Source organism: Piliocolobus tephrosceles, chromosome 10 (assembly GCF_002776525.5).
Source record: "Piliocolobus tephrosceles isolate RC106 chromosome 10, ASM277652v3, whole genome shotgun sequence".
NCBI classification, from domain to species: Eukaryota; Metazoa; Chordata; class Mammalia; order Primates; family Cercopithecidae; genus Piliocolobus; species Piliocolobus tephrosceles.
In genome coordinates this window covers 67,560,634-67,574,291 of record NC_045443.1, presented here as the reverse complement: position 1 = coordinate 67,574,291, position 13,658 = coordinate 67,560,634, and the positions used below count along the sequence as shown (strand labels likewise).

Here is a 13,658-nt window from a genome sequence, read left to right as displayed (position 1 = left end):
ATTCAGCACAGCCTCAGTTTTCTCTGGCTTATTAAAATCATAAAGATCTGGCAAGAAACTTTAGACATCAAGTTAGAAAAAATTCTAGAAAGGTTAAATATGACATTATTTTTAATTAGGAACAGGGCCTAAACCAGAACCCAGATCTTATAGTCAAAGGCTCTTTGTTATACTACACACCAAAAAGACTAATTTACAATTTGCTCCACTGCTCACTTTTACAATTTGAGGGAAGAAAAGATTAGCTGGGCTAAAATAAATGGTTAGCAGATAAACGGTTAACCAAAGCTGCTGCTATCACACTAGTTGCCTTCACAACCTAGAGGGAATGAACTGATGAGTGAAAGGAAGTGTGGGAGGTCGGGAGGTTTGACACATATCTGTGCAGGAAGCCTAAAAGTTTATTTGTACTCAAGCTTTAAAGTATTCTGTATTCCGGATAACTAAATAAATGTGATAACAGATCACTATCAAATGAATAAAGGATATTTCCTTTAAAAAACTAAATTCAAATATGTTGGTTTTCTTTAAATCACTGTTTAATAGCACAATCTTTAAAATTCACCTTCTTTTCAAAGTTCAGAAATAGCAACATTACATTTCCACTTTTCTTTCAGCCTTCCTACACACTCAAGGAATGGATATGATTAACCACCTTATTAAATGAGAAAACAAGAATCTACATTTTAAGGACAGCAAACTAATAACAAATTCAATAGAATTTGGGTCTCTGAGCACCCTGGGTTTCTCATTTCTATTTCTTCTATACTCACTTCTGTCTACATTTCTGTGACATATACTTTGTTATCCAAAATATAGCACAAGACTTAGGGTTTAGTCTTCCAGGAATAATATACATAAAAGCAATCAACACTTTCATTTTTACTAGCTTTGAATCCAGTCATGAAGTCATAACGTGTATATCATATAATCTAAGTTTTGACAAACATCTCAGAAAACCTGATTTGACACTAAAAGAATATACATTATGAATATGTTTTATTTTGAAAAGTGTTCCCAACTGTTTCAACTATCAAATCCAGTACTTAATTTAAAATTATAAACCCAAATTTTCAAATTGAGGTGTATAGAATTTGCTGGTCCCAATTACATATAACAAACTTAAACAGTTTCAATATAGCTATAAGACCAATAGAGAAAAAAGAAAAAAGACTGGTCTTACCTGGTAGTTTCTTTTCTCAGATAATGTATGTCCATCAGTCCTCACCATAGAGTCGTGTCCTTTCCTCACAGTACCGGAGGCAATCAAATAGAACTGTCACTCAAGGGTCGTGTCACAGGAAGGACCGCCCACCACTTCTCCCTCTAGAGTGGAATTATCCAAAAGCCGTCAAAATTACTAACACATAAATATATCAACAGTAGCAAAAATATTCAATATGATGCACAGAAAACAAAAAAAAGTAATTGTTCTATACTCCAACCAGTCTTCCTCGTAATCATTTTCGTGGGCTAGACTAGCATACTTTATTTGCAACAGAAATTATTAAATATGAAATATTCTTCCTACCCACTTCTACTTTCTTCAATTAAGACTGTCTGCCAGACATCATACACAAGGGAGAAATTTACAGTGAATAAAAAATGAAACGGACAAAAAGTTTACCCCTCCCACAACTGATATTTTTTTCTTTTACATGTATCTTCTCCAGATATCTCAAAAACATACAATTCATATTCAATCATTTAACTACAAATCCTTCCCCTCCAAATGATTATATATATGGTGATAGATAGAATATATAAGTTACTCACACAGCTACTGATTCATTCTGTGTAGGTTTATTCCCATACAACAAAACGGGAATGCAACATATATTCTTAACATGATTAAGAGATACAAACCTAACTCAATATTCTATTAAGCTTTAGTCCAAAAAGAAGAGCAAAAAATGTCAACTTCCATTGATGCTTTTGTCTTTCAGTCATCCAATTTCACACACACTCCAATAGGGAATTCGCTTTTTTTACACTGGGCAAAAAAATGATAGGGCTAATTTCTTAAACTGCAGAGATATAAATAAGTTCAAAATGACTTGCACTCGAGGTACCACCTCCCACCAAAAAAAAAAAAAAAAAAAAAATCACTGAAGCTGAGGTGACAGCCACAAGAAATGCTATCTTTAAAATGAATATTGAAAATGAGAGTTTAAATGTTCAAAGATGGAAATACAAACAATTTGTAAATATGCATTTTCAAGACAGAAATATCTTAGCTAAGTTTGGTTAAACATTCTCCCTAAGGAAGTAGTATGTATAGCTACTGAACTAATAATCTTGCTCGCCACTAAAGATTATATTCAAATTCAGAGCAATTATTTAATATCAACAAACATATTTTGTGAGGAGGTAACATCTAATCTATAATTTACAAGTAGAATGAATCAGTATTATTAAAACCAACAAACACGCATGTACATATATACATGGAGCACCTCTAAAAAGCAATCTATAGGGACAGAACATTTTTTTTAAAAAAAGTTTAAATTTAAAAAAATGTTTTTTTAAAATCATAAAAAATGAATATTACTAAATTTAAGTTTTAAAAAGAACCCAGGTGACAAAAACCTATCTTCTGGCTCCTCGTTTATGTTTGATCACAAAAGTAGTGGGAGGTGTATTTTTACTTAAGTCTGACTATCTTACAGTGTACATTTAGCTGAAATACTTGAAGATGTCAGGCTGCATGACAAAATTGTAAATGCTGATTACCAAATTTATAAGTACCTTTGAAATTAAATATGTCTCTTTCAAAAACAACAAAGGAGTAAAGTTTTGAAAGCATATTTACTACTATAATGTAATCTTTATGATTTAGCAAGCAATGAAGTTTTCATAAGGAAAAGTTACCAAGTGAATTGGATATTCAGGAATTGTTAAATGACGCACATTTGGCACCAACTCAAATTTTCACGATTGTCATAAAAAGAGAGCAAGATTATTTTATTATGCATCCCCTAAATATTAACTGTTTTAATATTAGTGTTTTATAATATTAAATTGTAAAGTAGTACTTGCTTTACCATTAATACATACATGGTGACTCTGAATTCAGTGGATAATAACGCAAAATTTCCGTCAGTACTTACAGAATAAAATGTTTTCCTTCTTATATAATACTTAGGGTCTATGAATTACTTTCAATTATATTAATGTCAGCAAAAGAATCCTGGAAATCTATAACAGGTAAGGTAATTTTCTTTTTTTCTTTTTTTTTTTTTGAGACGGAGTCTCGTTCTGTCGCCCAGGCTGGAGTGCAGTGGCCGGATCTCAGCTCACTGCACGCTCCGCCTCCCAGGTTTATGCCATTCTCCTGCCTCAGCCTCCCGAGTAGCTGGGACTACAGGCGCCCGCCACCTCGCCTGGCTAGTTTTTTGTATTTTTTAGTAGAGACAGGGTTTCGCCGTATTAGCCAGGATGGTCTCGATCTCCTGACCTCGTGATCCGCCCGTCTCGGCCTCCCAAAGTGCTGGGATTACAGGCTTGAGCCACCGCGCCGGGCCAGGTAAGGTAATTTTCAATACACTAATGCTGTATACATCTTTAACATAACCTAATTATATACAAAAGGTAAGGACTGAATTTTATATGCTAATACCATAACAATACATATTAATATTTAGTCTGTAAGAATTTATCAGATAAAAGTTCACTTTGAAGAATTATGGATTTTCGTATAAAGGGAAAATCTGTTTATTATTTGCTTTGTTTCCTCTTCTGGGGATAATTGGAAATATTTCATGGCCTGGAGTTTCAATCCATAGCCACCATACTCTAATCAATGTGGGAGCTAATATTCTATACTGAAATAAGAATCATTATCTCCTTTTAATAAAGAAAAAAATGACTGAAGACACTGTATTTTCTTCCAAATAAACATGAAAAGTTGACATATGTCACCACTATCTTCATTGTACTATATTAAATAAAAATATTCAGCAATAAATTATGTTGATAACCTTCATATTGGAAATGAAAGGATGTACAATAAGTCAAAGAGAAAAGAAACAAGCATGAGAGAGAGCAAGCACCCTAGGTGCCAAAATTTATTAAGGTTTATACACTGTTATCCCACTAAGTCCTATAAATAGTCAAGAATTCAGAAAAGACAAATACTTGCAAAACTACAATGAAATTTTCTATAAGGCAAGGGTGTATTTCATGATGAAAAAAAGAGGCTATGTTTACCCTTCTACCTTAAATAAACAGAAAACTAGACAAAATATATGAAACAATGGTTTCCAGACATCACACAACAATCTTCTCAGGACAGAGATCATCAAGAAAAAGGAACAAATATAGTGCACCCAGCTCACTGCCTGTAGAGTTTTGAGGCTGAAGCACAAGGAGGGGAAACTGGAACTAATTCTTTTTAATATATTTGATGAGCATTATAAACCCACAGATCCAAATTCACCACCTCTAAAGAGAATAACAACAACAAAACCACATGATCATAACACCTCAGAGTAAAACTGCTACAAAACAGCAATAAACAAGAATCTTAAAGCAGGGGAAAAAATACAGAGTAACAAAGGTAGGAATGACATCAGACTTCTCATTAGAAACAATGCAAATCAGAGGACAGTGGTTCAATATATTTAAAGTATAGAAAAAAGAAAACTATCAACAAAGAATTCTAAGCCCAGCTAAAATATCTTTCAAAAATGAAGGTAAGTACAGCCATATTAGAAGGAGGTTAGGCAATTTCTTATAAAGGTAAACAAAATCTTACCATACAACTCAGCAACTATGCCCCTAAGTATTTACCAGTATAAACTGAAAACAGGTTCACACCAAAACCAGTACATGTATGAAGATGTACTTCATTCCAGTGAAGATGTGATGTCCTTTAATAGGTGAACGGATAAACAGAGTATCTACACAACAGAATACTCTCAACAACAAAATGGAAGAAGCTGTTAATTCATGCAAGATGGATGAATCTTAAGTGCATTTTTGCTACAGGAAAGAAACCAGACCCCAAAGGCCACAAGTTGAACAATTCCATTAATATGACATTGTGGAAAAGGCAAAATTATAAACACAAAAAAATAGACCAATTACTTCTCTCTGGCCTTAGTTTCCTAAGCTATAAAATAAAATGATTTAGATGAATCTTAACTTTTCCTTTCTTTAAACTTTTTAAAAAACTTTTCCCATGTTCCCCTCAACACACTTCATTACTCAATAGTATTTAAACAATGGCCAAATATTTTAAAGGCTGAAAATAGTATCTAAAATATCTGTAATTTGGTAGTCATTATCACACTCAAAGTTAAAATATGAATTTCATCAGGTTAAGACAGCTGAACCAGCTGAACAGGTTTTCTTTTTTTTTAACAGAAGACATTACATTCTAGGGTGGCTATTAATTAGGACAAACTACAAGATGTGACCAATTTCACTGGAGCTCAATAAAACATGCAGTAAATGCACTTAGCCATTATCTTTAAAATAAGGTTCCTCAAATTCTAGAACTATGTCAAGCAACGTTTTCTTAATAGGTCGACTGCAGTCACACAAATATTTCCTTGCCCTTATGAACTAATTTTTTGCTTGATCAAATGGATAAATGTTTTTAAAATTCTAAGTTGATGGGCAGATGAAATAAATATAAATAAAACTCAAGAATTTCAGTAAAATAAAAATAAATAAAACTCAAGAATACAATACCTGGTCTAGGAAAACTGTCATATTAACTAAGAACAGTTTCTCTATTTTAGTAATATAGGTTTCATAGACCTGTAATTAGCATGTAAAATGAAAAGTTGCCTATATCTACAAAGAAAAACAAATACAACTTAATATTCTACTGAAATGAATTTGCTCTCTGGTTGTCATAATACTGTATAACAATGTTGTATGTGTCTTCCATTTTCTATAGTGGTACTACTTTTAACACAACTGTATAGTTCTCTTATCCATACTCCAAGGAGGATTCTACACATCCGATACAAAGAATTTACTCTAAGTAGAGAATCAGGTCTATCTAAAAGGCCCACCATCTTGAGACATAGAAATTTTCTTAAAAGTTTCAAATGAAGTGAATACTATAAAGGGAATCCTACTGATCTTAAACGACAAAAGTTCAATAATTTCTGAACCACAGGCTTGAAAATTAAAAGCTCTTCATTTGATTTGGGCTTAAATAAAACTGGGGTCTGAAATTCAGACAACAGGGGTTGTTTCTAGTCTTCCTGCTGCCCGAAATGTACATATGTTTACACAAGTTGCTTAGCTTCTGTCTGATTTAATTTCCTCCTATTATAAATGAAAATAATATGGTCTAGTTCATGGTTTAGAGAAGGAGCAGCTGGCGAGGGAGATGAAAACCAAAGAGAGTATGGTAGATATCTTGAAAGTTAACTGGAATAAATGGTTCAAGGAAGAATGTAATCAACTGTTTCAAAATGCTGTTGATTAAAAAAAAAAAAAAAAGATGAGAATTATTCTTTGGATTTAGCAGCATGGAGATCACCGACTTGGTAAACTTCACACGATAGCTTTGGTGAAATAAATGTACTAACTAGACTGGATTCACAAGAGAACAGGAAGAGAGAAACTGGAGACAAAGCGTAGACATCATTTTCAAGAAGTTTTGCCATAAAAGTGAAAAATGGTAATAGCTGAAAAAATATAGCGTTGACAGAAGGCTTTTTTTAAAGACAGAAAAATTATGGCACAGAGGAAAATGCAGATGATACAAGATGGAGAGAGAGAAATTACTGGAGTGATGACTTTGAGCAGATGTGGATGGCATTAATAAGAGAGAGTGGCCTTAGATAGGCACAAAGATGTATCATCAATAGAAACAGAAAAAAAGATAGTAAATAGGAATAGATTCAGGTAGACCATAGTAATAAAAGCTATGGAAGTTCTCATGCAGCTGTTTCTGTTTTCTTCGTAAAATAAGAAATGAAGTTACTGGGTGAGCCTAAGAATATGGGAGGAAGTGTTAGAGGTCTGAGGAGAGAGGAAAAGGTCTTCTAAGAAAGGGAGAGTGAAGGGATTAGAGGAACGACAGTAGGTAGAATTGCCAAGTATCACTAAGGACCCATGGGAGGTTGGTGTTCTCCAGCCACACACAACTGCAGGCATGCAAGAACAGTATAGGTAGCAGACTTAACCAAAAGTCTTGAGTAGTAAGAAGCATGAGAGAAGCAATAGAATTAAGGCTATAAGCAATATAGTGATTACTAATGATGGGTAAGAAAAGAAGTGAGAATATCTCAGTAAGTACTAGCCATACTGCCTTTCTTCGTGTTTCTCAAACACATCCAGTCAGTTCTCAATTTCGGGTCTTTACATTTGCTGCTCCTTTTCAATGATCTTACCCCAAATCTTTCAGAAAGGCTTTCACTGAACAACCAACAGTCTGAATTTTGTTCTCATTTGTTTTCTGTTTGTATCCCTTATGTTCCTTAAGCAGAAGAACCTTGTCTGTTAAGCTTATCACTGTTATCACAAGTACCTACAATAAGTGATACATAACAGATACATTTTACTGAATAAATGAAACACAAGAAATACACTAAATCCTTTACTAACTTTAATTTTATGGAAACATCATTTTCCTTACAAGGACTGCAGCAGAAGCATCTTGCCTAGTAAGAAAAAGACCAGCAACCAGAAGGTTAATTTTAAAAAAGTTAGTTCCTACCAAATCAAATACTTTTAAAATATAAATGTACATTTATTCCCCCTTGAGAGTCTGATGTACGACAAGCTTTTTCTTTGAGTGTAGGATTAGTAATTAACTTTTCACACAATGTTTTGTATAATGCACTTCTATAATGCATCTTTTAAGATGTCCAGTTTCAATTTTGTTTAAAGTTGAACAAGACCTTAAACACAACTAAATAGCAGAATCTTTCTGAAATTTTACAAACACTTTCTAGTTTTTTAATAGCTGTCTCAGCATAGCAAACACTCATGGTTGATATTCTAAAAGCCCTTTTATCTGTGACCACCATAGTTGTCCAAATATTCAAACTTTCCCACATAGTTCAAGAGTAAATGCTGCTTGGGTGCAGTGGCTCATGCCTGTAATCCCAGCACTTTGGGAGGCCAAGGTAGGCAGATCACCTAAGGTCAGGAGTTCAAGACCAGCCTGGCCAACATGGCAAAACCCCATCTCTACTGAAAATACAAAAATTAGCCAGGCTTGGTGGTAGGCGCCTGCAATCCCAGCTGCTCAGGAGGCGGAAGCAGTAGAATCGCTTGAACCCGGGAGATGGAGGTTGCAGTGAGCTGAGATTGTGCATTGCACTCCAGCCTAGGCAAGAGACCCTGTCTCAAAAAAAAAAAAAAAGCATAAATGCGATCAGTCTAAGTCAATATGGTAATCCTATCCCCCTTGTCAGTAATTGATTTATGAAAGGACATTTGAACCAATCCTGGCTGGTGAGACATAAGGGAAAAACTGATGGTAGGATTTTAGGAAAGGAAGAAAAACAGTCCATCTTTTCCAATAGCTGTTATATCAGAACAGCACAACTAGAGCTACTATATCCATCTTGTAACCATAAAGAGAGAGAGCCTGTGGACAAGCTGACACTCTGACAATGGCAGAACAAACAAAAAGAATCTAACCTTGAAATTAATTATTAAACAACCACACAAAACCTTCCATTCCTCCAGATATATGAGAAAATAGTTTTCCATACTGTTTAGTCAGTTGAACCAAAAGCTTCCTAAACCTCTGGGCTTATCCACACCTAATCTTTTAGCAATTTGTAAAGAACTTTATATAAAGTCCTTCCAAATCATTCACCGTGCTTTTCATTAAAACAACAGCTCTATTTTTCTACACTCATATTTTATTCACTTAGATCACATTTAAAGTAAAAGTTACATTAACACTCGCATAAAAACGGATCCTCGTTAAGCATATAACTAACCTGGTGGAGAAAAGGGTACAAGGGTAAACTAGAGTGTAGTTTACTAGCTATAAATGTTCAGAATACTCAGACTAAGAATCTAAAATAATGGTTTGTTTAAAAGAGGTCAGTTAAGTGCAGGTTTAAGAATACTGGTTACAAACATATTTCTGTATATATTAATATCTTTATTTAACAAATGGATATTTTCCTATGAGGAGGAAGAAGGCAGCTAAAAAGCCCTATAAAAACTTAGAACTTACATTTCCAGGAGAAACATTAAAATTAGAGTTAACCTAGAATCAAAGAAGTAGGGGTATGAGTCTACTCTAAGAACAGTGGAAGTATACTATTAATGTAAAGAACTTTTACCTCAATATGTGTTGTTTCACTGCTACTGAATTGAGAATATTTGAAAAATTGTGCAATTCAAAATTTTCAGGCAGTGCAGACAAAGGTATTGTTTGCTTTACTAAGAACTAAGTTCCAGTTTATCATATGTTATACTAAGGATAACTATAGCAGCTTGCCATTTATAGGGGATACCAGTATTCCCTGTTAAGAAATACTAGAGTAACTAAACAAATTGTTTCACACAGAAATTTACCAGAGATTTTGAAACAAGTATTTAATAATAATTTGGTCAAAAATCATTGATACTAATAATCAGAGACTCTTCTAACTTCCTTCCAAAAATACTGAGCCCTACTATATGCCAGGTAGTAAATAAAACTCTGTGTTTGCCAATTTTCTCTATGGATTTATAAAGCACTAATTATAATGAACACAAGGTCACAAATGGCAATAATATTCAAACTTTTATTAGCAATACTTTTTCACTAAGGAATGTATTTCCTATGTATTACACAAAACTTATGTTCACCTAATATATAGTAGGCACTAAGCTAAATGTCTTGTGGGCTGGAAAAGACAGAATTCTTAACCAGGTTCTATATAAATCTTCAGTCTTTTGACTGAATGCAGAGGGTACATAAACTTGGCTGGGGTAAAAAAGTTAGATCCTTAATTTTACAAACCTCTAACTGAAATTTAGTATTTCCTTAATTTAAAACGTAGGTAACAAGCCACAGTGGTGCTAGAGGCACCTGTGATGATTTTTGTTGCCACTAGAAACCATAGATATTTTCACATCACTTTAGTTGCTTCAAATCTCAAATTATCATTTATGTTCATCGCAAGTCTAAAAGTTATTAATACCATATACCAGTAGACTTCCTGTTGATATGCATGATACTGAGTTTGTTTAGTCAATATTTTAAAAAGTGCACTTCGATATAACTGGTGCCCTCATAAGCATATGTATTTAATTTTGTACATGTAAAATATTATTGAGAAGGGGTCTACATTCTTCACCAGAGAGCCAAAAAGGTTCATGGAACAAAAAAATATTAATAACCTCTGGATGAGAATATCACAGCATGAACAAGGTTGTTGGCAGAGTAACTTAGAACAGTAAACAGCTTAAAAAAAAAAAAAAAAGGCCTCAGAGCAAAATTGAGTTGAAACACCTTGTTTCAGAGATACATTGTAGTCTGGTAGGCCTAACCTTGTTTAAGGTCTTATACACACACCTAATTAGTGGCAGAGTGAGAGAAAACGGAATCCAGAATTTCTGATTCACAACCCAGAGCTAAGTCAACTTTGATGTGACTTGGTTGTAAGAAAGCAAGACAGGGCAAAGACACTGAAAATACATGACAAAAAGTTATTAGGGAAAGACATAAATTATACAGGAAAAAGAGCTAGTTTGAAAAAGAAAATGATGGGTGAGATGTTAAAGCATTTTGAAAATATATGCTGCAGCACAAGATGCCAACTCAAATGTTTAAAAAGACTAGTCTGAAAACAGGTATGATCCTTTTTGCATACCGGACATGTATAAACATTCCAAATGCCATTAAAAATTATTATTTCTCCCACATTTCTTGAAACATAGACTTATTATTTTGTTTTCCCACTACATAGAAACACGAGTACAGTAAAAAGTTTACTTCTGACTGGGTATGGTGACTCACACCTGTAATCCCAGCACTTTGGGAAGCCAAGGTAGGAAAAATCGCTTGAGCCCAGAGTTTGAGGCCAGACCAGGCAACATAGTGAGACCCCATCACTACAAAAAAAATTTTTTTTTTTAATTAGCTGAGCGTGGTGGCACATGTGCCCTGTAGTCCCACCTACTTGGGAGGATCACTTGAGCCCAGAAGTCCAAGGCTGCAGTGAGCCCTGACTGCACCACTGCACTGCAGCCTGGGAAAAAGAACAAGACCCTGTCTCAGAAAATAACAAATAAATTTTACTTTCTTCTGATCCTTTGATAAGAAAAACCACCACATAGGCACAATAGTAAATAACAAATGGCAGTGGGTATCAATGTCAAAGAGACAAGAGAAAGTAGCAAAAACTATGGCAAACCAGAAAGTCCACAGACCACCTAAAGAAGGTAGTTGCTGCTACTCTACTGTAGTTAATTGCTACCGAGAGAACTGTCCACCCAGAATTCTATATGGATCAAAAGCATCCTTCAAAAATGAAGGTGAAATAAACATGCTTTCAGATGAAAGAAACTAAGAGAATTCATTGCTAGCAGACCTGCTATAAAGAAAGGAAGATTCTTTGGACAAAATGAAATAATACCAGTAGAAAACTTAGAGTTTTATGAATGAAAGGGAAAAAAATGGAAAATATGCGTGTATACATGTCAGACCAGGAGTTGGCAAACTTTTTTGTAAAGGGTCAGATAGTAAATACTATGTAAAGGGTCAGATAGAATATATTTCAACTTTCACAAGCCTAACAGTCTCCGGCGTAACTAATTAATTCTGCACTGCAGTGCAAAAGCAGCCAGGGACAATATATCAACTAACAAATGTGGCTGTATTCCAATAAAACTTTATTTACAAAAAGCAGATGTCAGGCTAGACTTGGCCTGCAGTCATAGTTTGCAATCCCTGTGATAAACTATTCTTTTCCTCTTAAATCCTTTAAAACATGCATGATAGTTTTAAAGCAAGTGACCTCACTGTGTGAAGAGTATCTGAAGTATACAAATGTAATACATATGAAATTACAACATAAAAGGGGATGAGTAAAAGGAACTACATGCTGACAAGGTTTCCACATTCCACTTGAAGTGATGTAAGTGCAGTGGAGTGAGCTGTGTACTCAAAAAAGATGTGTTCAAGACTTAACCCCCAGGACGTCTGAATTTCACCTTATTTGGCAACAGAGTCATTGCAAATCTCACCAAATTAACAGGAAGTCATACTGGATTTACGAAGGCCCAAATCCAATGACTTGTGTCTTCAGAAAAGAAAGGAGCGATTTAAGTACAGAAACACAGTGGGAAGAGAAAGAAAACCATGTGAAAACAGAGGCATAGACTGGAGTGATGCAGGGATAAGCCAAGGAACATGAAAGATTGCTGGCAATCACCAAAACTAGAAGGAAAGATTCTTCCCTATACCCTTCAAAGGATTCATGGCCTTGATGACACCTTGAGATTTGGGGCTTCCAACCTCCAGAACCATGAGAGAATAAATTTCTGGTATTTTAAGCTACACAGCTTGTGGCAATTTATTATAGGAGCCCTAGGAAACTAACATAACAAGTAAATTCTGAAAAGTTAAGAATGTGCATTGTAATCCCTAAAGTAATCTCTAAAAAAACTACACAAAGAATATACTAAAAAACTCAATAAGTAAAATGCAATATTAAAAGTAGTCAGATAATCCAAAAGATGGCAGGAAAGAAGCATCAATTACATGAGTGAAAAAGCAAATGGAGCAAACAGAAAATTTAAAACTGCAAATGGCTTACCTAAATCCACATAGATCAATAATTGTATCAGACACAGATAGTCCCAAAGAGTGAGACTGTCAAAATGGTTTAAAAAAAAAAAAAAAGACTATATGCTGTCTACAAGAAACATGCTTTAAATAGAATAAGAGGTAAGTAAACAGGTGAAAAAAGATATGCCATGCAAAAAGTAAACAAAAATAAGCTGGAGTGGCTACCTTAACATCAGAATAAGTACATTTCAGAGCAATAAAAAATATTACCAGGGCTAAGAAATATATGTTAAATAATGACAAAAAGGCCAACTCACCAGGAAGACATAATACCCCTTAAATGTGTATGCACTTAAAACAGAGCTTCAAGTTAAAAATAGCAAAAGCTGATAAGACTGAAAGAAATTAACCATTCCAGCATTACATTTGGAAATTTCAATACTCCTCTAAGTAATTATAAAGCAAGTAAACAAAAGTCAGCAAGGATACAGAAAAACAAAACACCATCGTTAACCAACTAGATCTAATTGACATTTATAGAATACAATTTCAACGGCTGGGCACTGTGGCTCACGCCTGTAATCCCAGCACATTGGGAGTCCAAGGCGGGCAGATCACCTGAGGTCAGGAGTTTGAGGCAAGCCTGACCAACATGGAGAAACCCTGTGTCTACTAAAAATACAAAATTAGCCGGGCGTGGTGGCGCATGCCTATAATTCTAGCTACTGGGGACATTGAGGCAGGAGAACCGCTTGAACTCGGGAGGTGGAGGTTGAGGTGAGCCAAGATGGTGCCACAGGACTCCGGCCTGGGCAACAAGAGAGAAACTCCGGTTCAAAAAAAAAAGAATACATCATCAACAACAGTAGATTACAAATTCCTAAAAGGTGAAAATGAAACATTCATCGAATTAATTGCATCTTAGACCATTTAAAAAAAAAACAAA

The 13,658-nt window shown here is 34.6% G+C and overlaps 1 protein-coding gene across 1 annotated transcript in view; it reads right to left on the bottom strand.

The window, feature by feature from the left end:
* CNOT2 (CCR4-NOT transcription complex subunit 2) overlaps window positions 1–13,658 on the bottom strand; it is a 104,344-nt gene that overhangs the window by 69,696 nt on the left and 20,990 nt on the right. The window contains exon 2 of the mRNA XM_023226513.3: window positions 1,184–1,326. Within this exon, the coding sequence (XP_023082281.1) occupies window positions 1,184–1,231 (48 nt within the window). The 5' untranslated portion in view covers window positions 1,232–1,326. The remainder of the gene's footprint in view (window positions 1–1,183; window positions 1,327–13,658) is intronic.